Source organism: Hylobates moloch, unplaced genomic scaffold, assembly GCF_009828535.3.
Source record: "Hylobates moloch isolate HMO894 unplaced genomic scaffold, HMol_V3 SCAFFOLD_12, whole genome shotgun sequence".
Classification (NCBI taxonomy): Eukaryota; Metazoa; Chordata; class Mammalia; order Primates; family Hylobatidae; genus Hylobates; species Hylobates moloch.
In genome coordinates this window covers 7,578,135-7,603,276 of record NW_026652287.1, presented here as the reverse complement: position 1 = coordinate 7,603,276, position 25,142 = coordinate 7,578,135, and the positions used below count along the sequence as shown (strand labels likewise).

Sequence of the window (25,142 nt, the reverse complement as noted above, 5' to 3'; positions counted from 1 at the left end):
GGGACCACAGGCGCCCGCCACCACGCCCGGCTAATTTTTTTGTATTTTTAGTAGAGACGGGGTTTCACCGTGTTAGCTAGGATGGTCTCGATCTCCTGACCTCGTGATCCGCCCGGCTCGGCCTCCCAAAGTGCTGGGATTACAGGCGTGAGCCACCGCACCCGGCCCCAATTATGAATTTTTTTTTTTAGACAGGCTCTCACTCTGTAGCCCAGAATGGAGTGCAGTGGCGCAGTCTCAGCTCGGTGCAACCTGTGCCTCCTGGGTTCAAGCGATCCTCCCACCTTAATCTCCTGAGTAGCTGGGATTACAAGCATGTGCCACCATGCCCATTTATTTATTTATTTATTTGTTTATTTATTGTATTTTTTGTAGAGACAGGATTTCTCCTCAAAATCCCTGTGTTGCCCAGGCTGGTCTCTTGACTCCTGGGCTCATGTGATCCTCCCGCCTTGGCCTCCCAAAGTGCTGGGATTACAGGCGTGAGCCACTGCGCCTGGCCCAGTAAGGGACTTTTACGGCATTGACGTTTTTGAAGAGTACAGACTAAATGTCTTTTTTTTTTTTGAGCTATAATTCATATACCATACAATTTATTCATTGAAAGCTCAGCGGTTTTTAGTATATTCACAGCACTGTACAGCTGTCACTACAGTCAATTTTAGAACATTTGCATTACCCCAAAAAGAAACTCCGTACCCATTAGCAGTCACTACTTTTTTCCTTTGCCCCAACTCCCAGCTTTAAGCAACTGCCAGTCTGCTTTCTGTCTATTTCTGAGCCTACGGTGGGCTTTTCATGGGAATGGAGTCCTGTACAACCTGGCCTTTTGTGTCTCGCTTCTTTCACTTAGCCTCATGTTTTCAAGTTTCATCCATATTGCAGGATCAGTACTTTATTCCTCTTTATGGCTTTTTATTTACCCGATCATCAATTGATGGACATTTGGGTTTACATCACTTTTTGTCTATTGTGAATGATGCTGCTGTGAACATCCGTGTGCAAATATTTGTGTGGACATTGTTTCCAGTATTTCGCGGTGCATACCTAGGAGTGCAGTGGCTGGGTCATACAGGAACTTTTTGTTTAACACTTTGGGGAACCGTCGCCCTTTTCCAAGGCAGATGTACCGTTTTCCCTGCCTACCAGCAAGGTAGGAGGGGCCTGGTTTCCCCACATCCTTGTCAGCACTTGCTATGGTCTGCCTTTTTGATTCTAGCCATCTTGGCAGAGGTGAAGTAGTATTGCGGTGGTTTTGACAGTCCAGAACTGTTTTGTTTTTTTTTTTTCGAGACAGAGTCTCGCTCTATCGGCAGGCTGGAGTGCAGTGGCGCGATCTCTGCTCACCGCAACCTCCGTCTCCCAGGTTCACGCCATTCTCCTGCCTCAGCCTCGCGAGTAGCTGGGACTACAGGTGCCCGCCACCACGCCTGGCTAATTTTTTGTATTTTTAGTAGACATGGGGTTTCACTGTGTTAGCCAGGATGGTCTAGATCTCCTGACCTCGTGATCTGCTCATCTCGGCCTCCCAAAGTGCTGGGATTACAGGCGTGAGCCACCGCGCCCTGCCCAGAACTGTCTTTTGAAATGTCCCACGGTGTGTATTAATCGGATTATTTCTTCTGGGTTAGGCTCAGACTTAGCTTTCATGGCAAGAATTCTGCAGAAGGCATCATGTGTCCTTGCTGAGGTAGTACCATATCGGGGCTCGTGGTGTCTGTTTGTGCCATCGCGTTCTCGTTGGTGGACGCTGAGTTTGATCTCTGGGTTGAGGCTGGGCAGGCCCACTGCGCTGGGGGTGCCCCTTCCCCTCTGTGGTTCATACGTGGTCTGTATGTTATGTTCCAGCATTTTCTGTTCACCTGGTCTTTGCATTTCTGTGTGTTCTTCAGATGCTTGGGAAACCTTTGAATGGCAGAATCGCCCATCCTCTCTCCCTGGCTTGCTCATCAAGATGCCTTTGCCCTCGTGGCCTGATTTTCCATAGGACCCATTTGCATGTGCCTGAGGGTGATGGAGGTAAAGCAAGATTAGGATGCAGGAAGGCCAATGTCACCCAACCCCGGTGTTGGATGTCCCTGGGTGTTGGATGTCCCCCGCCTGACTGCTGCAAGAAGAGGGCTGATGAAATCCCAGGCTTGAAGCAATCTTGTTCCTCCCACAGAGGCGATGGCTGGGCCTTGTTTGTCTGAGGCCTCAGGCATCCACAGTTTGCTCACCTGGTCCCCTTATTTCAACTTTCCATTCTGAAAATTGTCCAGCATACCCAAAGGTAGGGAGAGTAGAGTGAACCCTCGTTCACCCAGGTCTTCCCATGTAGCAACTTTCTGCCATCTGGTTACTTCTTTCCTTCCTAAATTTTTTTTGGGGTGCCTGGAATAATATTTTAAAGCTAATCCAAGACATTAGTTCACCTTTGCATATTTCAGTTAGCATCTTTAACAATAAAAATTTTGTGAAAATCAAAACCACAATACCGGCCGGGCATGGTGGCTCATGCCTGTAATCCCAGCACTTTGGGAGGCCGAGGCGGGTGGGTCACTAGAGGTCAGGAGTTTGAGACTAGCCTGGCCAACATAGTGAAACCCCATCTCTACTAAAAATATAAAAATTAGCTGGGCATGGTGGTGCTCACCTATAATCCCAGCTACTCAGGAGGCTGAGGCAGGAGAATTGCTTGAGCCTGGGAGGCGGAGGTTGCAGTGAGCCAAGATCGCACCCCTGCACTCCAGCTTGGGCGACAGGGTGAGACTCCATCTCAAAAAAAATAAAACACACACACACACACATACAAAAAAAAAACACACAATACCATCATCACAGCTTATAACAATTCCTTAACATCTAATGCAGGTCCATTTTCTGATTTCCCTGGCCCAAAATGTCTTTACAAAACTTTTTGTTTGAATTTGGATCTAAACAAAGTCTACACATGAAGTGTCTTTTAAGTCTCTTTTTTAAATTTTTAATTTTTTTTTAAATTTTTTTGAGACAAGGTCTTGCTTTGTCACCCAGACTGGAGTGCAGTGACATGAACACAGCTCACTTGCAGCCTCAACCTCCTAGGTTCGATGATTCCCCCAGCCTCCTCCCAAGTAGCTGGAATCATAGGTACATGCCACCATGCCCAGCTAATTTTTAAATTTTCTGTAGAGACGGTGTCTCGCCATGTTGCCCAGGCCAGTCTCTAACTCCCAGACTCAAACGATCCTCTGGCCTTGGCCTCCGAAAGTGTTGGGATTACAGGCGTTAGCCACCATGCCCAGTCCCAAGCCTTTTTTAAAATTAACTTTATTCTTTTTATAAGTAGAGTTTAAAAAATAGTCTGTTCTTTTAGAGTTATAGAAAAATTGTGAAGATAATACAGGGAGTTGCCATATACCCCTCACCCCGTTTCCCCCATTATTAATGTTGTATATTCATGTTCTATTAATGAACCAATATTGGTACATCAATTATCCGCTGAAGTCTGTACTTCTGTAGTTTTTCCTGCCACCCTTTTCTGTCCCAGGATCCCATCTGGGATCCCACCCAACATTTGGTCCTCAGGTCTCCCGAGGTCCTCTTGGCTGGGAGTTTCTCAGGCTCTACTTGTTTTTGATGACCTTGACAGTTTTCGGGAGCATTGATAGGGCTTTTTATTTTATTTTATTTTATTTTATTTTTTTTGAGATGGAGTCTTGCTCTGTCGCCCAGGCTGGAGTGAAGTGGTGTGATCTCTGCTCACTGCAACCTCTGCCTCCCAGATTCAAGCAATTCTCCTGCCTCAGCCTCCTGAGTAACTGGGACCACAGTTGCATGGCTAAGTTTTGTGTTTTTAGTAGAGTCAAGAGGTTTCACCATGTTGGCCAGGCTGGTCTTGAACTGCTGAACTCAAGTGATCTGCCTGCCATGGCCTTCCAAAGTGCTGGGATTACCCAGCCGGTCAGGGATTTTGTAGGATGCTCCCTATTGGAATTTGTCTGATGTTTTTCTCATAATGAGACTGGGTGATGGGTTTTGGGGAGGAAGACACAGAGTGAAGGATCATTTTCATCCCATGACATCCAGGGTACAGCGAATCATGATTTAAGTCACTTTTTTTTTTTCTTTTTTTTGAGACGGAGTCTCGCTCTGTCGCCCAGGCTGGAGTGCAGAGGCGCAATCTTGGCTCACTGCAAGCTCCGCCTCCCGGGTTCACGCCATTCTCCTGCCTCAGCGTCTCCGAGTAGCTGGGACTACAGGCGCCCACCACCACGCCTGGCTAATTTTTTGTATTTTTAGTAGAGACGGGGTTTCACCGTGGTCTCGATCTCCTGACCTCATGATCCGCCCGCCTCGGCCTCCCAAAGTGCTGGGATTACAAGCGTGAGCCACCGCGCCCGGCCGATTTAAGTCACTTTTAATTTTAATGCCCCCACCTCATGCTTTTTCTTGGATACCATCTTATTCTGTGGAGAAGCTGGGTCTCACCCCATGGCATCTCCACCATCTGCATCTGGCTGGGTGCATCCTCATGGTCGTGTTTCCCTGTGCCCCATTTCCCAGATCCCCAAGAACCAGTGGTTAGATCTAGAGGCCTGGCCAGGGACGGTGGCTCATACCTGTAATCCCAGCACTTCACGAGGCCGAGGCGGGCAGATCACTTGAGGTCAGGAATTCAAGACCAGTTTGGCCAACATGGTTGAAACCCCATCTCTACTAAAAATACAAAAAATGAGCCAGGTGTGGTGGCTTACGCCTGTAATCCCAGCTACTCGTGAGGCTGAGGCACGAGAATTGCTTGAACCTGTGGGGTGGGGAGCGGAGGTTGCAGTGAGCTGAGATCGCGCCACTGCACTCCAGCCTGGGTGACAGAGCAAGACTGTTCGGAAAAAAAAGAAAACAAAAAAGATCTAGAGGCCTGATACGATTCAGGCTTGCATTTTCACCGGATTTCTGCTGGAACCGCCTCCAGGCTTTGGACTTCGCTGTAAGCTCCTGTGTTTGTGTGCACTGCAGCCCAGTCGCCTAAACAGCGGACATACATTTTCTCCCATTCTGGAGGCTGGAAATCTGAGCTCAAGGTGCCAGGATTGCTTTCTCCTGAGGCCCCTCATCTTGGCTTGCAGATGGCCGTCCTCTCCCTGGGTCTTTGAGTGGCCTTTCCTCTGTTCATCTGGGTCCTACTCTCCTACTTGCATAAGGACACCAGTCGCATCGGATTAGGGACCACCCTAAAGATCTCATTTCAGCTTAGTCACCTCTGTAAAGACCCTGTCTCCAAATACAGTCCCATTCTGAGGTCCTGGGGTTTAGGGCTTCCACGTAAGTCTTTTGGGGGACACAGTTCAGCCCATATTATTCCCCTCAGGGCTCCTGTGTCTCCATCCACACAAAGTGGGTCAGGGTGTCACACATCAGAGCAGGCAGAGCCAGCCCCACAGGGAACAGCAAGTTCTCCAGCCAGATGGTTCAACGACAAGAGATGGGATCCTCCCTGAACTCACCCTCTCCTGCCCGGGGCCAGTTTTCAGCAGGGGACAGGTGCCGTTCTTTCCACCGTGAGAAAGAACCTCTGACCTGCACCTTTCTTAGCACTGTCAGGAGCTACTCAGGCACGCCAGCTTCTCAGGCATGGCAGTTTTCAGAGCATCTGCCTGTCAGCTTGTGTTACATGGGAGATGACCGCTCGGCTTGCAGGGAGTTCCAGGTTGCCACCCTGCAACCCCTGAATCCGACAAGAAGAACCTCAGACGCTCAGACGCTCTGGGCACCTGCCGTGTGCTGGGCACCACGCCGAGGTCTTTACAGGTTCTGCTCTTGAATCCTCTCTTAGTCCCATTTCTCCCAAAGCGGAGAAAACTGAGGCACAGAGAGGTTCAACATGTGAGCAGGAATGTCTCTCCCTCCCAGAATAACTGCTTCCATGCACCCTTTCCTGGGCACTTGCTGGCATTTTAAAGGCCTGCTACTCTTTTCTCACAAAAACCTTTCTTTTTCCCTCCATTTGAACAAATTATAGAAATTGCTATATATTGTCTGGGCACGGTGGGTCACGCCTGTAATCCCAGCACTTTGGGAGGTCAAGGTGGGTGGATCATCTGAGGTCAGGAGTTTGAGATCAGCTTGGCCAACATGACAAAACCCTGTCTCTACTAAAAATATAAAAATTAGCCGGGTGTGGTGGCACACACCTGTAATCCCAGCTACTTGGGAGGCTGAGGCAGGAGAATTGCTTGAATCCACAAGGCAGAGGTTGCAGTGAGCCAAGGTCACACCACTGTACTCTAGCCTGGGTGACAGAGTGAGACTCTGTCTCCCTCTGCCCCCTCACCCCAAAATTGCTATATATTGACAAACATGTACAAGTCACACATACTTTAAAGAATTGTAGGTCAAGCACGGTGGATCACACTTGTAATCCCAGCACTTTGGGAGGCTGAGGCAGGCAGATCACCTGAGGTTAGGAGTTCGAAACCAGCCTGGCCAACATGGGAAAACCCTGTCTCTGCTATTTTACAAAAACTAGCCAGGCTTAGTGGCACGTGTCTGTAATTCCAGTTACTCAGGAGGCTGGGGCAGGAGAATTACTTGAACCTGGGATGGGGAGGTTGCAGTGAGCCGAGATGGCGCTAATGCACTGTAGTCCAGGTGACAAAGCAAGACTCTGTCTCAGGAAAAAAAAAAAATGTGGCAGGAAAAGCTGGGCATGGTAGCAGCCGCCTGTGGTCCTAGCTACATGGGAGGCTGAGGCGGGAGCATTGCTTGAACCCAGGAGTTTGAGACTGCAGCGAGCCATTGTACTCCAGGCTGGGCAACAGAGCAAGACCCTGTCTCCAAAAAAAAAAAAAAAAAAAAAGAGCGTACGTTCTGTAATCTGTTTATTTACTCGTTATTTTCTGCTATTTCTCGATGTTGCTGGATATGTCCATCGTTTGTTTTTGTTGCTGTGGAATTGGACGCCATTCTATGAGCAGATCACTGTCTTACGTGTCTCTTCCATTGTCCACGTATGTCTGGGCTGCCTGCAGCTTTTTAGTGCAGTGGTGCTCTGAAGGAACATGTGCAACTGCCTCTCTCAATCAAGGTCTTCAACCTGGAGTGTGCATCAGCATCACCAGGAGGGCTGTGGAAACAGATTGCTGGGCTCCATCCCTGGAGAGTCTGAGGCAGTGGATCCGGGTGGGGCCCCGTGAGTCTGCATTTTTGGCAAGCTCCTGGGTGACGCTGCTGCTGCTAGTCCGGGCACCACCACACTCTGAGAACCTCAGAGCTGGGATGTGTACCGTGACGTGGAATCTCTGGAAGACCTCTTCATGGTTGTAGTTCTGATTCACGCTGGTCTTCTGCAGGCCCTCCTCCCAGATCCCCCCGCCTACCCCCACCCAAGGGAGGGGCAGTCACTCTCCTCCTCTTTCTTTCTTTTTTTTTTTTTTTTTAATTTTTTTGAGATGGAGTCTCACTCTGTCGCCCAGGCTGGAGTGCAGTGGCGCGATCTCGGCTCACTGCAAGCTCCGCCTCCCAGGTTCACACCATTCTCCTGCCTCAGCCTCCCAAGTAGCTGGGATTACAGGCGTGCACCACCACGCCCAGCTAATTTTTGTGTTTTTAGTAGAAATGAGGTTTTGCCACATTGGCCAGGCTGGTCTTGAACTCCTGGCCTCAGGTGATCTACTCGCCTTGGCTTCCAAGTGCTGAGATTACAGGCGTGACCCACCACGCACAGCTTAAAATTTTTTCTTAAGGTAAATTAGAGATGGGGGTCTCATTTTGTTGCCCAGGCTGGTCTCGAACTCCTGGGCTAAAGCAATCCTCCCACCTCAGCCTCCCAAAGTGCTGGGATTATAGGTGTGAGCCACCATGCCCAGCCTCTGTACTGTTTTTTAGGGCTAAAATGTTGGTGTCCTCACAGGATATCGTGGAGTCAATGCTTCTGTTAGAATATTGGACATCAGCCGGGCATGGTGGCTCATGCTTGTAGTCCCAGCACTTTGGGAGGCCTAGGCAGGCGGATCACTTGAGGTCAGGAGTTCGAGACCAGCCTGGCCAACATGGTGAAACCCCATCTCTACTAAAAATACAAAAGTTAGCCGGGTGTGGTAGCAGGCGCCTGTAATTCCAGCTACTCAGGAGGCTGAAGCAGGAGAATCTCTTGAACCCAGGAGGCGGAGGTTGCCTTGAGTCGAGATTGCACCAGTGCACTCCAGCCTGGGTGACAGAGTGAGACCCTGTCTCAAAAAAAAAAAAAGAATAATAATATTGGATGTGGATGTCAACAGGAGTCTTGAACACTTACCATGTGCTCAAAGCATTTCATGTGAATATCCCATGTAAAGCTCACGATAACCAGATGAAGTAGGTACTGTTATCTCCATTGTTAGTGGAAACCCTGCAGCCCCAGAGAGCTTATGAATATATATAATATGCTCATGGACACCCAGCTAATAAGAGGCAGAGCTGGGATTTGAACCCAGGCAGTCGGCAGCCTGGCTTATGCTTTCTCAGCCACAGTGCTACCTCTGAGGTTATTGGTATTTTCTACTCTCCTGTCCCTGATTCAGCCCTGCTCTTATCTCCTCTGTCCCGTAGGAACCATCCAGTCAGGATATCCAGTTTAAAATGCTATAGCCGGCCAGGCACGGTGGCTCATGCCTGTAATCCCAGCACTTTGGGAAGCTGAGGCAGGTGGATCACGAGGTCAAGAGATGGAGACCATCCTGGCCAACACGGGGAAACCCCATCTCTACTGAAAATACAAAATTAGCTGGGCATGGTGGCGCATGCCTGTAGTCCCAGCTACTCGAGAGGCTGAGGCAGGAGAATCGCTTGAACCCGGGAGGAGGAGGTTGCAGTGAGCCAAGATCGTGCCACTGCACTCCAGCCTGGTGACAAAGCAAGACTCCAAATTAAATTAAATTAAATTTAAAAATAAAATACTGTAGCTGCCTAGGTGTGGGGACTCATGCCTATAATCCCAGCCTTTGGGAGGCCGAGGTGGGCAGATCACTTGAGGTCAGGAGTTCAAGACCAGCCTGGCCAACATGGTGAAACCGCATCTCTACTAAAAATACGAAAATTACCCAAGTGTGGTGGTGCGTGCCTGTAGTACCAGCTACTCGGGAGGCTGAGGTGGGAGGATTGCTTGAACTTGGGACGTGGAGGCTGCAGTGAGCCGAGATCATAACACTGCACTCCAGCCTGAGTGACAGAGTGAGACCCTGTCTCAAAAAAAAAAAAAAAAAAAAAAAAGCTGTAGCCAATTCACGGAGGCATTTACCCTTCACACGTGAGCCGAGTGGCCCGTGTAGGTGGGTTCTATTATGGCAGCACTCTGCGTGATGCAGCCCTGCGGAGTCCCAGCCCCCATAGATACCTTGGTCAGCCCTTACAAGGGAAGGGGCGTGTTTTACTCAGTTTTGCTCAGTTGTTGGGCTGTCATCAGTCAGTATCAAGTTCAAGTTAATCCCCTGGGCCAGTAGACCACTTGGTGGCATTCATCATGGGCTCGCTGTTTTTTCCCCTGTAATAGCAAAGGCTGGGAACCATGTAGGTGTCCATGAGTATGGGCTGGCTCCAGGTGTACCGTGTTTTAAAAAGGATGAGGCAGCTCTGTGTGGTCTGAGTGTGAGTGATCTCCAAGACAGCGTGTTGCATGAGCAACACTCGTGCTGCCATTGCGGAAAGAATATGTCCGTGCCATTATTCACCTGGCACATCTAAGGAAGGGTTCCTCCAGAGGGGGATTCGAGTTGCCAGGAAATGAGAAGGAAGGCTTAGTCTCCACTGAATACCTGTTGGTAGGCTTGAGTTTTATGCTACATGTATACAATATCACTTATTTTTTAAAAAAAAAAAGTTAAAATGAGGCTGTACCTTGTATTCATGTTTCTTTAGCCCTGTGTCACCGGGAGGGCAAATAAAGACCTCAGAGGCTCAGGGTCCTTAGAGTTGGATAGAGCATGGGGCTTTATCATTACCAGCTTCCTGGGAGCAGAAACTTCCACTCTTTAAACATGAGAAACCCACGGGGTGCGGTGCAGTGTTTCACGCCTATAATCCCAGGACTTTGGGAGGGCCAGGCAGGAGGACTGCTTGAGGCTTAGAGTTTGAGACCAGCCTGGACAACATAGCAAGACCCCATCTCTACAAAGTAATCATAATAAAGCCTGGTGTGGTGGCTGCACCTGTAGCCCTAGCTACTTGGGAAGCTGAGGCGGGATTGCTTGAGCCCGGGAGTTTGAGGCTGCAGCCAGCTATCATTGTACCACTGTGCCCCAGCCTGGTCAACAGCGAGACCCTGTCTCTTTAGAGAAATCAGGCAGAGACCCTGACCCAATAGGGAGCATGAAAGACAGCAGGAGCAATGGCAAGTGGCGTAACGCGGCCCTGCAGAGAGTCCCAGCCTCCATAGGTGCCTTGTTCAGCCCTTGCAAGGAAGGGGTTGTTTTCACCAATTTTTCTGAGTGGGGCTGTTATCAGTACCCAGTTCAAGTCAATCCCCCAGGCCAGTAGCCCACGTGTGTGGTATTCATCATGAGCTCGCTATTTTTCCCTTCCCAGGTATAAACTCCCAAGCTCCCCGGTTCACTGCTTGACCGATAGAGGAAAACAGTGATTGGGTGATGACCGTTTTCTTGTTTCTGCAGTTCTTGGCCAGGCTGACCGAGAGGTTCGTGTTGGGAGTGGATATGTTCATGGAGACGCTGTGGAAAGTCTGGACCGAGCTCTTGGATGTTCTTGGACTTGACGGTAGGTGTGGGGGTGGCATTCACGTAAGGTGGCATTCTATTTTGGTGGTTCTCATAGTGTGGAACTGGTACTTACAGTGAGTAATACATGAGAAGGTTGTGGAGGGCTGGTCAGTGAGGATATGAGTGAACATTTTTTATTTTAATAGTCTCGGCAGATCACAAGGTCAGGAGATCGAGACCACGGTGAAACCCCGTCTCTACTAAAACTACAAAAAATTAGCCGGGCGTGGTGGCGGGCGCCTGTAGTCCCAGCTACCCGGAGAGGCTGAGGCAGGAGAATGGCGTGAACCCGGGAGGCGGAGCTTGCAGTGAGCCGAGATTGTGCCACTGCACTCCAGCCTGGGCGACAGAGCGAGACTCCGTCTCAAAAAAAAAAAAAAAAAAAAAAATAGTCTCATATATAGGCCAGGCATGGTGGCTCATGCCTGTAATCCCAGCACTTTGGGAGACCAAGGTGGGAGGGTTGCTTGAACCCAAGAATTCAAGACCAGCCTGGGCAACATGGTGAGATCCCATCTCTACAAAAAAAAGTACAAAAAAATTGCTGGGTGTGGTGGTGTGCACCTGTAGTCCCCATCCACTTGGGAGGCTGAGGCAGGAGGATTGCCTGAGATCAGGAGTTCGAGGCTGCAGTGAGCTATGATCATGCCACTGTACTCCAGACTGGACGACAGAGCAAGACTCCTCTCAAATAATCGTAAAAATAAAAAACAAATGGCCCATCAAAGCTGAGATTTCCCAGATGCTACTTAGGATAAGGTGCGACTGGGTAGTGCCAATTTGTGTGTCCCTAGGCAAAACAGATGGACCAGAGGTGTAGTGCTCTGGCTTACTGGGATCCGTGCAAAAAATGACTAGTTATTTAGGCAGAAGGGGATTTCATGAGACAGAGACACTCACAGAACCATCAGAAAGGCTGAGGGAGAGATGCATGGCCTCAGACACTGCCGAACTGGCTGTCCAGGGTTGCACCTGTTGAAACCATTGAGTTCGAAGTCACACAACTGTAGTATAATTTGAGGACCAGGAGGCCACTGCTGCCACCACAACAACTAGACTTTGCATGTGGGTGCAGGGACCCTTGCCGTTTCTGGAACCATGCATATCAGCTGCAATACTTCACTTAATTTCCAAAGTCGTGTGTGTATGGGGGAACTGCTAGGCGGAAATTACTTTCTGTCCAGTCCCTAGCTGCGAGGGAGGCAGGCTAATGCGGTTCTTAGCTCTCCAGCTTCTGCCATCCAGGAAGGCAGGCTGGGAGCAAGTGTCACCCGATGCTGTACCAGCCCGTCCACCATACCCACCGCATGGGGCAAGAATTGCCAGGGGAGCTGGCCCCTGGTTTTGTGGGCTAGGGGAGGAGGGTAGTGCAGTTTGATAGTGCAGTGCTAGTCACACGTTTATAGCCAGGAAGAGAACACTGGTGGGGCACAGCCCCTCCCTTTCTACATGTGGCAGGGGGCACTGATACTGGTCTTGGTGGATGGCAAGGCAGCAACGGTCATGGTAACTGAGCTGGGCACCCCCAGTCCAGGCCTGCAGCCTGTGCCACCCCCAGCCTTATACTCCCCTTCCCAGGTAGCTCTGCCCCACCTCCACCTGCATTCCATCCGGGGGTGACAGGAGCTAACCTGGGCAGAGTGCCCAGGGTGTGCACCTTTTATACCCAGAGGAGACCTTGTCCCTTACCGCCTTAAGAGCTTCAGAGGCATCCCATGCTCTCAGGATGAAGTAACCTTCCCGTTTTCTCTACCGTGCCCCGTGGCGTGCCAGGTAAGCAGGGATCTCCTAGCCGCCCCCGCTCCACTGCTCTCCTTCCGTCCACAAGGTGGAGGCCGCTCTTCCCCTGGGCCTTTCCAGAGGCAATCCCCCCAGCTGGGCTCTTTCCAGCCCCACCGCCCTGGTCCCTGGTCCTGGCTGCCACTTGTCTCACGGGAAGGTCTGCAGTTGCTGCATGTGGCAGGGTTCCTAAGACCACTTACAGGCTCGCCGGTTCCCTAGGAGCACTGGCAGGACTCAGCATATAGTTGTCCTCACGGCTGTGATTTATTGTGACGGAAGGACGCAAGCACCATCGGCAAAGGGAAAAGGTGTGCGAATTCCCGAGCAGGCCAGGCTCAAGCTTCAGAGTCCTCTCCCTGTGGAGTCACACGGGACACACTTCATTCCCCCAGCAGAGGGTGCCCACCAAGGACTCCATGCCCAGGCTTTTTACTGGGGGCTGGTCGTGTAGTCACCCTCTGCTTGACACGTGTCAAAATTCTAGACTTCCAGAGGGAACGTGAGTGTTGTCATAAACGACATCATTTGTGTCAACAGCCTAGGCCTGGTGTCTCTGGGCCGCACTCTGGCCCCAGCTCTGCACCCGGCACAAAGAGGCCCTTTTTTGTTTTTGTTTAGGATCTCACTCTGTTGCCCAGGCTGGAGTGCAGTGGCTCAATCACGGCTCACTACAGCCTTAACTTCCTGGGCTCGTGATCCTCCCACCTCAGCCTCCCGAGTAGCTGGGACCACAGGCCCATGCTACCACGCCTGGCTAATTTTTAAATTTTCTGTAGAGACATGGTCTTACCACGTTGCCCAGGCTGGTCTCAAACCAACCATTCTCCTGCTTCAGCCTCCCAAAGTGCTGGGATTATAGGCATGAGCCACCACACCCAGCCCACCCTTGGTTAATAAGGCTGTGGGTCCCACTGCTTAGCCAGTCATGTGGGCTGAAATGTGCTCCCCAGGAATATGTGTTCTAGTCCTAACCCTGGACCTGTGAGTGAGCCCCTGTTTGGGAGTGGGGTCTGCAGATGTGATCGAGTTAAATGAGATCATCTTGGATTAGGGTGGACCCTCAGTGTAATGATTGATGTCCTTATAAGAAGTGGGGAATTTGGGCCTGGTGCGGTGGCTCACGCTTGTAATCCCAGCACTTTGGGAGGCCGAGGCGGGCGGATCACGAGGTCAGGAGATCGAGACCACGGTGAAACCCCGTCTCTACTAAAAATACAAAAAATTAGCCGGGCGTGGTGGCAGGCGCCTGTGGTCCCAGCTGCTCGGAGAGGCTGAGGCAGGAGAATGGCGTGAACCCGGGAGGCGGAGCTTGCAGTGAGCCGAGATCGTGCCACCGCACTCCAGCCTGGGTGACAGAGCGAGACTCCATCTCAAAAAAAAAAAAAAAAAAGAAGTGGGGAATTTGGACACAGAAACACCGAGAAACATAGGGAGAAGACGGCCATGCGAAACGAGAATCAGGGACTGGAGGGATGGAGCCACAAGCCAAGGAACACTGGGGCCACCAGAAGCTGAAAGAGGCGAGGAAGGATCCTCCCTTGAACTTTCAGAGGGAGTATGACCCCACCAAGACCTTGATTTCAGACTTCGGCCTCCAGAACCACAAGTGGATGAATTTCTGTTATAAACCACCCAGTTTGTAGTGGTTTGTTGCGGCAGTCATGGGAAGCCATTATACCATAGCCCTGTTACATGCAGAATCTCTCAGCACCGCCCATCGGTCCTTGACACCCACATTTTACTGATCAGAGATGGGGGAGTGGGGTCCACTGACCATGATGGGCACACTGGTTCATACCTGTTGACACCCCAGGCCATTCAGAAACATCTCCAGCCTTAATTCATTGAGTTCAACCTTTAAGAGGCCTTAGGCCAACTCAGTCACCTCACTGCTCAGACAAAGAATCGGAGGTGTCAGCATAGCCAGAGGACACTGTGCACCTGGCAGCCCCCCCGGGGCCACTCATGGCCCCTCCTGGGACTTGACAGAGTTAATGCACCCTCCCCCAGATGCAGCCACTGCGTGCAATCCTCTTAGCTTTCGTATCCACCACCTGCCGGGATTGTCAAACTCTGTGTTTTCGTCGCCACCCATTGAACCCTGGAGAAACAAACCTGATTGCAGGAAATCGCACGCAGCTTGGAATGAAAAACTACACAGTAGGAACAGCCTCCTAATCATATGGAAGAAGCCCAGAATAGAGGCATCGGCAGCGGATCCACGAGCCCTGAATGCCTGCATTCATCAGGGGAGCAGCTGGCGCGTTCCGGAGGCGAAACGAGCTTGCTTCCGTGTTGAAGCTTTTCTAGTTCTGTTTGATGCGTAAGCTTCAAGGCATCCGAAGGCCTTTGGAATTCGTGTCTTATGCGTAGAAGTTTGAGTGCAAAATGCTTTACAGGAAGCCGTACACCAACGTTGGATATTCTGGTAAAAAAAGGTTTCTGTGAGCGCAATTCTATAATTTCTCTTCAGTGTTTTTTTTTTTAAGAGTCTGGTTAAAATGGGAACTCAATAGCCCTGAATGGTCTAATAGCAAAAACATGTGAGCCCCCTAGGTGATGTGAAGTTTTCTAGTAACCATGTCAAAAGAGTAAAAAGAAATGGTGAAATTAATTTTTCTTCCTTTTTTTTTTTTGATGGGGGGGGGGGGGGGGTGGGGGGGGGGAGGGATGAAGTCTCACTCTATCGCCCAAGCTGGAGTGCAGTGGCGCTGTTTCGGCTCACTGCAACCTCTGCCTCCTGGGTTCAAGTGATTCTCCTGCCCCAGCCTCCCAAGTAGCTGGGATTACAGGCATGGACCACCACACCTGGCTTATTTTGTTGTATTTTCAGTAGAGACAGGGTTTCACTATGTTGGCCAGGCTGGTCTTGAGCTCCTGACCTTGTGATCCATCCGCCTCAGCCTCCCAAAGTGCTGGGATTACGGGCATGAGCCACTGCGCCCAGCCTTTTTTTTTTTTTTGAGACAGAGTCTTGCTCTGTTGCCCAGGCTGGAGTGCAGTGGTGCAATCCCAGCTCACTGCAACCTCCACCACCCCAGGCTCAAGTGATCCTCCCACCTCAGCTTCCCAACTAGCTGGGACCACAGGTGTGCGCCACCACGTTTGGCTAATGTTTGTATTATTATTATTATTATTTTTTTGAGACGGAGTATTGCTCTGTTGCCCAGGCTAGAATGCAGTGGCCGATCTTGGCTCACCACTGCAACCTCCACCTCCCAGGTTCAAGCAATTCTCGTGCCTCAGCCTCCTGAGTAGCTGGGATTACAGGCACCTGCCACCATGCCTGGCTAATGTTTGTATTTTTTTTTGGTAGAGATGGGGTTTCACCATCTTGGCCAGGGTAGTCTCGAACTCCTGACCTTATGATCCACCTGCCTCGGCCTCCCAAAGTGCTAAGATTACAGGCATGAGCCACCGTGCCCCGCCTAATGTTTGTATTTTTTATAGAGATGGGGTTTTGCCATGTTGTCCAGGGTGGTCTCGAACTCCTGAGCTCCAGTGACCTGCCTGCCTTGGCCTCCCAGAGTGCTGGGATTACAGGCATGTGCCACCATGCCCAGGTGAGGAAGAGGGGCCCTCTTCCAAAATGCACATCACTGTGCAGTTCTGGGACCTGCCAATTTCACTTCTCCACACTGAGGGGCGGCTGACCAGCTGCACCCAGAGCCAGCTTCCCCTGCCGCAGCCATCAGGACTTGACAGGTGGGCAGGTGTAAACCCCGCCCATGCTGAGGAACAAGTCGGCCACCAAAACATTCACTTTGCTTGAACAGTGCCTGTTAGGAGTTGAATTGTGTCCCCCCATATTCATCTGTTTTATCTGTTGAAGTCCTAACCCCCAGAGCCTCAGAATGGGATGGTATTTGGAGATGGGGTCATTGTGGGTGTCATTTGTTAAGATGAGGTCATACTGGAGTAGGGTGAGCCCAAATCCAGTGTGACTGGTGTCCTTATATGAAGGGGAAATTTAGACACAGACACACGCAGGGAGAAGGCCATGTGAAGGCAGAGTAGAGAGAGGAGTGTGTCTGGCAGTCACGGAGCGCCAAGGATCACAGCAACCCGCAGACACTAGGAGAGGTCCAGGCAGATTCACCCTTGAACCTCTGAAGGAGCTAGCCCTGCTGACACGTTGTTCACAGACTTCCAGCCTCCAAACAAACTGAGAGAATAAACTTCTGTTCTTTTTTTTTTTTTTTTTTGAGATGGAGTCTCACCCTGTTGCCCAGGCTGAAGTGCAGTGGCGCTATCTATCTCGACTCACTGCAGCCTCCACCTCCTGGGTTCAAGCGATTCTCCTGCCTCAGCCTCCTAAGTAGCTGGAATTACGGGCACCCACCACCACGCCTGGCTAATTTTTATATTTTCAGTAGAGACGGGATTTCACCATGTTGGCCAGGCTGGTCTCGAACTCCTGATCGCAGGTGATCCACCCGCGTTGGCCTCCCAAAGTGTTGGGATTACAGACATGAGCCACTGCGCCCGGCCTTCTGCACTTTTTTAGCAACTTGGCCATGGCAGCGCTAGGGAGGTCAGACGGTACCCCTTTGCTGTCAGGCAGAACATGCAGGGCCACTCGTGTTTTCTTTAGGATTTTCAGGGCCTCAGGGAGTGACGTTGCTTTGGACCACCCTTCCTTGGTTTAAAGGACAGCTTTCACTGAAGTCACCGAGGGGTGGAAGGCAGGGGTGGCATTGTCGTCTCTGGGCATCTTTCCTGGCTGATCACGTATCTTGGCCCCTTGATGACATGATGCTTCTCAAAGTATGCTCAGAGGAACCCTAGGAGGTCCCCGAGACCCTTTTGGGTAGAAGGGGTGACTGTGAGTTCCTCTCTTCTCCAGTGACATGTCCCTGAGGTCAGGGATTTAGTCCGTACTTTAATACTCCCATATATATTGATGCCATGTTAAGATGATGACATTTTAGATAGATTGTATTAAACAAAATATCTTATTAACATTAATTCCACCTTTTTTTTTTTTTTTTTTCCTTTTTTCTGTGAGTACTTGAAAATTTTCACGGCCAGGCACGGTGGCTCACGCTTGTAATCCCAGCACTTTGGGAGGCCGAGGCGGGCGGATCACGAGGTCAGGAGATCGAGACCACGGTGAAACCCCGTCTCTACTAAAAATACAAAAAATTAGCCAGGCGTGGTGGCGGGCGCCTGTAGTCCCGGCTTCTCGGAGAGGCTGAGGCAGGAGAATGGCGTGAACCCGGGAGGCGGAGCTTGCAGTGAGCCGAGATTGCGCCACTGCACTCCAGCCTGGGCGACAGAGCGAGACTCCGTCTCAAAAAAAAAAAAAAGAAAATTTTCAGTGACAAACATGGCTCACATTTGTGGCTGGTGTTCTGTTCCTCTGAATTCAAAACCAGATTTGGGGGCCAGGTCTCCTCTAAATAGCTAGATAGGAAAGAGACTGGCAAACATTCAAAGCACTGCCACTATTCTCAGTGTGGTTTGTTCTGCTTTAGAAACAGTTGCTTTTCATGAAAAATATTTTGTGTTAACCTATTGTCTTGGTCAGTTCAGGCTGCTATAACAAAATTCCATAGACTGTGTGGCTTATCAACAACAGACTTTTTTTTTTTTTTTTTTTTTTGAGATGGAGTCTGTCTCTGTTGCCCAGGCTGGAGTGCAGTGGCACAACCTCAACCTCGGCCTCCCAGGTTCCAGTGATTCTCCTGCCTCAGCCTCCTGAGTAGGTGGGATTACAGGCATGCACCACCATGCCCGGCTAATTTTGTATTTTTTTTAAATAGAGACGAGGTTTTGCCATATTGCTCAGGCTGGTCTCAAACTCCTGACTTCAGATGATCTGCCCACCTTGGCCTCCCAAAGAGCTGGGATTACAGGCATGAGCCACCCTGCCTGGCCTAACAGACATTTTCCTTTCTCACAGTTTGGAGGCAGGAAGTCCAAGATGAAGGCACTGGCAGATGCAGGCTGTGGGGAGAGCCCTTTCTTGTAGACGATGCCTCACTGTGTCTCACGTGAAGGAACAAGGCAGTTCTCTGGGACCTCTTTATAAGGGCACTAAACCCATTCATGGGGGCTCCACCCCCATGACCTGATCACCTCCCCAGGACCCCACCTCCTAAGACCATCACTTTTGGGGTTAGGATTTCAACATAGGAATTTTGTGGGGGACACAAACACTCAAAGCCTAGCGTCTGTAATGGGTTGTTATTTGAAAATGAGTTAATGATAGCAATGTTTTTAAATTATTAACAACGGCTGGGCACAGTGGCTCATGCTGGTAATCCCAGCACTTTGAGAGGTTGAGGCAGATGGATTGCTTAAGCCCAGGAGTTTGAGACCATCCTTGGCAACATAGTAAGACCCTATATCTACAAAAACTCAAAACATTAGTTTGGTGGTGCATGCTTGTAATCTCAGGTACTCGGGAGGCTGAGGTGAGAGGATCGCTTGAGTCCAGGAGGTAGAGGTTGCAATGAGCTGAGATCATGCTACTGCAGTCTAGCCTGGGCTACAGAGCAAGACTGTCTCAAATAAGTAAATGAAAAATAAATAAAATTTAAAAGATAATTAACAACTAATTAAAAACTACCTAATTTTCTGCTATGGAAAATAAATCAGTTAGGTAGAACCCACATAAACAAAAGCTCTGGGGATGCTTCAGTAATACTGACGAGCGCAAACAGGTCTTGAGACTGAGAGGTTTGGGAAACACTGGTTTAGCCTCCAGTCTGCAGGGGACAGGTGTGAAAGTCAGCTCCCAAGTCAACCACATTTAGTCAGAATGCTCACGATGCCTCAGGAAGGCACGGTGTAGGGAACACACCCTGGTTCTGGGGAGTCCTGGTGACCCCAAGCCTTTAGTCTCAGAGACGGCTGCTGTTTACAGTTTTGGACTCTAGACACTGGCCAGCTGTGCAGAGTCTGATCATTTTGGGGAACTATGAGACATCCACGCCGTAGGTGTCGTTACTGACTGGAGGAGCTCCAGGGTTGAGGCTTCCCATCTCAGGTCTGCTCTGGATTTGCGTTTGCCCACCCCAGATCATTGTGTCACACTTCTCCGCCACGGTCCTCTCTGTCCCCAAATGCATGAGAGTTCATTGTGCCTAAGCCGGTGGATCTCAAAGTGACCCTTCGATCAGCAGCAGCAGGAGCCTCCCTGGCAAACTTGTAAGAGGTGCAGATTTGGCTGGGCGTGGTGCCTCACACCTGTAATCCCAGCACTTAGGGAAGCCAAGGCAGGCAGGTTGCTTGAGCTCAGGAGTTCGAGACCAGCCTGGGCAACATAGCGAGATCTTATCTGTATTCGCCGGTTTCCACACTGCTATAAGGAACTACCTGAGGCTGGGTAATTTATAAATAAAAGAGGTTTAATTGACTCACAGTTCCACATGGCTGGGGAGGCCTCAGGAAATTTGTAATCATGGCGGAAGGCAAAGGGGAAGCAAGGCACATCTTACATGGTGGCAGGAGAGAGGGGAAGCAAGAGCGAGGGGTAAACTGCCAAACACTTTTACACCATCAGGTCTTGTGAGACTCACTCACTTTCATGAGAACAGCATGGAGGAAATCACCCCCACGATCCAATCACCTCCTACCAGGTCCCTCCCCGGACACCTGGGGATTACAATTTGAAATGAGATTTGGGTGAGAACACAGAGCAAAACCACTTCACTGTCTCTACAAAAAAATACAAAAATTAGCCAGCTGTGGTGGCGCATGCCTATAGTCCTAGCTACTCGGGAGTCTGGGGTGGGAGGATCGCTTGAGCCAAAAGGTCAAGGCTGCAGTGAGCCAAGATCACACCATCACACTCCAGCCTGGGTGACAGAACAAGACCCTGTCTAAAAAAAAAAAAAAAAGCCGCAGATGCTTGGGCCCACCCAGGACCTAGTGAATCAGATGTCCTGGGGGTGGGGCCCAGCAACCTGTTTACCTAAGCCCTCCAGGGGATTCCTGGAGGAATCACACAAGTTTGAGAACTGCTTGTGTGAGAAGGCTTAGGATATAACTCTCCTTGAACTCATTAAACAACACTGTCAGGAAACAAACAATTGCAGCATGTGGGACCTCCTGCAAGAAAACCATCCTGGAAAAACTAGACTTCAGAATTTCAGTCTTTTTTTTTTTTTTTCGAGTCGGGAGTCTCGCTCTGTCCCGCAGGCTAGAGTGCAATGGCGGGAATCTCCGCTCACTGCAAGCTCCGCCCCCTGAGTTCACAGCATTCTCCTGCCTCAGCCTCCCAAGTAGCTGGGACTACAGGTGCCCACCACAACGCCCTGCTAATTTTTTGTATATTTAGTGGAGACGGGGTTTCACCGTGTTAGCCAGGATGGTCTCGATCTCCTGACCTCGTGATCCACCCACCTCAGCCTCCCAAAGTGCTAGGATTACAGGCTTGAGCCACCGTGCCCGGCCCCAGAATTTCAGTGTTTCTAAAATGTCATGGGTCTCTACTCAATTAATGGAGACTAAAGTGATGGCAGATGCAGAACATGAACTGTCACTGGGTCCTGGTGAGGGTTGGGAGGAAACAGCTATTCCTGGATAACTGAGAAATTCAAGTGATGTTATATGGAATTGTTAATTTATTATTTATTTATTTTTTTTGAGACAGAGCCTCACTGTGTCTCAGGTTGGAGTGCAGTGGCGCCATTGGCTCACTGCAACCTCTGCCTCCCTGGGTTCAAGCGATTCTTGTGCCTTAGCCTCCCAAGTAGCTTGGATTACAGGTGTGCGCCACCACGCCCGGCTAATTTTTGTATTTTTAGTAGAGATGGGGTTTCACCATGTTGGCCAGGCTGGTCTCAAACTCCTGATCTCAGGTGATCCACCCACCTTGGCCTCCCAAATGCTGGCATGAGCCACCACACCAGCCTGGAATTGTTAATATTCTTAGAATGATGATCGTATCATGGTTTTGAGGTGAATGATGTCTTTATTCTTAGAAGATGCATGACGAAATATGATTTGTACGTCTTTCAAATGGGTTAATCTAAAAAGTATGTAAATAGAGAATGCAACATTCAGCATTTTTAATAATTGTTCAGTCTAGTTGGTTTTGAAAGGAATATTCTACTGTTCTTTTAACTTTTTTGTTGAATTTCTTCAAGTTAGGCACACAGAAGATGCTACTTTTACATTTCAATGCATTCTTGAGATGGAACTTCGTGTGTGGGTACCAGTTAGGATCAGGTTTGGCTGAAACAGAAATCCAACATAACATTGGCTTAACCAAGATGGACACCTATTTCCCTCTTATATGAAAGTTCTCAGGGAGGTGGTGAGGTGGGTTTGATGGCTCTGATGCATGTGGTGCTCTGGACCAAAGCACCTTCCATTTTGTTGTTCCTCCATGAGTGCCTTCCCTGACCTCATGTTCCAAAATGGCTGCTCCAGTTCCAGCCATTGTATCCATGTTCCAGCAGGCAGAAGAGGTAAAGGACACATTCCTGCTACTTTTAGGGAAAACATGGCCAAAGCTTAGTTACGTAGCTGCAAGAGAGGCTAGGAAATGCTCTAATCCTAGGTAGTTGTGTGCCCAGCCTGAAGGTGGGCATTTGTTACTATGGAAATTGAAGGACAATTTGCAGGCTATGCCCCACTTCCAGAGGTGTTTTAGTAAAAGGTGAAAGTTGTTTTTTGAGACAAAGTCTTACTCTGTCACTCAGGCTGGAGTGCAGTGGCACATTATGGCTCACTGCAGCCTCTACCTCCCAGCCTCAAGTGATCCTCCCACCTCAGCCTCCTGAGTAGCTGGGACTACAGGTGTGTACGACCACACCTGTCTAATTTTTTTTAAATTTGTGTTCTCTAGAGATTGGGTCTGTATTAGTCTGTTTTCACACTGCTATAAAAACATACCCGAGGCCAGGCGCAGTGGCTCATGCTTGTAATCCCAGCGCTTTGGGAGGCTGAGGAGGTGGATCACTTGAGGACAGGAGTTCAAGACCAGCCTGGCCAACATGGTGAAACTACATCTCTACTAAAAATACAAAAATCAGCTGGGTGTGGTGGCATGTGCCTATAATCCCAGCTACTTGGGAGACTGAGGCGGGAGAATTGCTTGAACCTGGGAGGCAGAGGTTGCAACGAGCCAAGATTGTGCCACTGCACTCCAACCTCAGAAAAACAAAAAAAAAAAAACAAAAAACCTGAGACGGGGTAATGCATAAATAAAAGAGTTTTAATTGACTCACAGTTCTGCATGGCTCAGGAAACTTATAATCATGGCAGAAGACAAAGGAGAAGCAAGCACCTTCTTCACAAGGCAGCAGGAGAGAGAGAGAACAAAGGGGGCAGCTGACAAACAATTTTAAACCATCAGATCTCATGAAACCCGCCTCCAACTATCACAAGAACAGCATGGGGAAACCACCCCCATGATCCAGTCACCCGCCACGAGGTTCCTTCCTCCACATGTGGGGATTACAATTCAAGATAAGATTTGTGTGGGGGCACAGAGCTAGTCCATATCAGGGTCTCACTATGTTGCCCAGGCTAAAGGTGAAAGATTTATATGATTTGAAGAGAAACCAGTGTATGGAGAGGTTTTTAAAACTCAACATGGCAGATCTTCTTAAAGGGCTTCCCTGGCTGGGCGTGGTGGCTCACGCCTGTAATCCCAGCACTTTGGGAGGCCGAGGCAGGTGGATCACCTGAGGTCAGGAGTTCGAGACCAGCCTGACTAACATGGAGAAACCCCCGTCTCTACTAAAAATACAAAATTAGCCAGGTGTGGTGGCGCATGCCTGTAATCCCAGCTACTCAAGAGGCTGAGAAAGGAGAATCACTTGAACCCAGGAGGCGGAGGTTGTGGTGAGCCGAGATCACACCATTGCACTCCAGCCTGGGCAACAGAGCAAGACTCTATCTCAAAAAAAAGGCTTCCCTGTGTGTCCTCATGGAGCAAAGTGTGACTATTCACAGAGGAACTTCCTCGAGTTCCTTGGGTTGTTGCAGAGGCCTTTTAAGCCCAACAGGCCCAATTCCAGCTTGTCAACCCCTGGCCCCTGTGTAACCAGCCCTGTTCCTCTTTTCTGTCCCGCAGTCTCCAACCTGTCCCAGTATTTCAGCCCAGCCTCGGTGTCCAGCAGCCCGGCCCGCGCGCTCCTGCTGGTTGGCGTCGTCCTCCTGGCCTACTGGTTCTTGTCCCTGACCCTGGGCTTCACGTTCAGCGTCCTGCACGTGGTGTTCGGCCGCTTCTTCTGGATCGTGCGGGTCGTCCTGTTTTCCATGTCCTGCGTATACATCCTGCACAAGTACGAGGGCGAGCCCGAGAACGCGGTGCTGCCGCTGTGCTTCGTGGTGGCCGTCTACTTCATGACTGGACCCATGGGCTTCTACTGGCGAAGCAGCCCCAGCGGCCCCAGCAACCCCAGCAACCCCAGCGTGGAGGAGAAGCTGGAGCACCTGGAGAAGCAGGTCAGACTGCTCAACATCCGTCTCAACCGGGTGCTCGAGAGCCTGGACCGCTCCAAGGACAAGTGAAGGTCAGCCGGCCGGGCGGGTCCACAGTTACCAGCACGCCGTCTCAGAAAACGAAAACGGAGGAAAAAGACCCCAAACCCCAAACAATCTTAGTAAACACGACTGAGCAAGAAAGTGGCGCTGTGTAAGGCTATTTCCACCCACCCGGCAGCTCTTAGGACACATTCCCAGCAGAGCGCAAAGATCATTGACGCGGAACTACACATGAAGTGTCATTAGTGGGGAAAAAAATATTTTTTAAACAAAGGATATAACCATATTTAGTTGTACAGTAAGAGAAATTTATCTGTGCATAGAGCATAAAGTTAATTTTTTCAAGCATTTAAATACATCTTTTGTAAGGTTTTTTAATAAAGGCAGATTGAGTCAAGTTTGTTAAAACTTTACATGGAGGGGAAGAATATGCTAATTTGACATTTGAGAAAAGTTTAAATGCAAGCGTTTGTTTTCGCAGCTTAGGGATTGGTGGGTGAGGTCTGTGTGCGTTATTTTCATGTTCCCAAACTGTGAGCTTTATTTCATGTTATTTTTGGTGGATGTTGACTTAGTTCATGAATGTTGTCACTTCTAAATGTGGACAGTTGGGCTGCAGGATGCAACTCAACCTCTTTTGGATCCTAGAGACCCCTGCCAAGCCCCCATCAGTCCTATTTTTAAATGAAGACATCGCCATTTCTGGAAGACCTGAGATTTTCTTCCCTCTGTGCTTCGATGTATTTTAACCTCAACATTTTGAAATGGAAAATGCAAGGAGGGGCCAAGAAATGTCCTGGGGATTTGATGCCAGGAAGTACCTGGTAAGGACTGGAGATTGCTCCAGAATCTACTCCATGTCCCAGTTTGCAGTTTGCTCACTAGGGCTATATACAAAAGCTATACCCTTGAGGGGTTTTTTGTTTCTTTTTGCTTTTGATTTCCTCAGGACCTTAGAGGGAAAACAAACAGTAGCAGCTAATAACATTCCCAAGTGTATTGCTGCTTAGAAAGATTCTCAGGAACAATGAGCAGCAATAAGCAAGCCTTTGAAAAGATCTGAATTCTTTTTCCTGAAATATTTACGATACACAGGTGCTTATTATCTGAAATCTGTTGTGTCCTCCTTTTAGGCAGTCTCTGTGGGCAGAGAGTGGGACTTGCGAGGTGGACAGCTGTGGGGATCCTGGGCAAGGGAGT

The 25,142-nt window shown here is 49.7% G+C and overlaps 1 protein-coding gene across 1 annotated transcript in view; it reads left to right on the top strand.

Annotated features, from left to right (window-relative positions):
- Positions 1-24,339, top strand: part of BRI3BP (BRI3 binding protein) — a 34,309-nt gene extending 9,970 nt beyond the window's left edge. The window contains exons 2-3 of the mRNA XM_032168295.2: positions 10,608-10,710; positions 23,530-24,339. Coding sequence (XP_032024186.1) covers positions 10,608-10,710; positions 23,530-23,969 — 543 coding nt within the window. The 3' untranslated portion in view covers positions 23,970-24,339. The remainder of the gene's footprint in view (positions 1-10,607; positions 10,711-23,529) is intronic.
- The last annotated feature ends 803 nt before the right edge of the window (positions 24,340-25,142 follow it).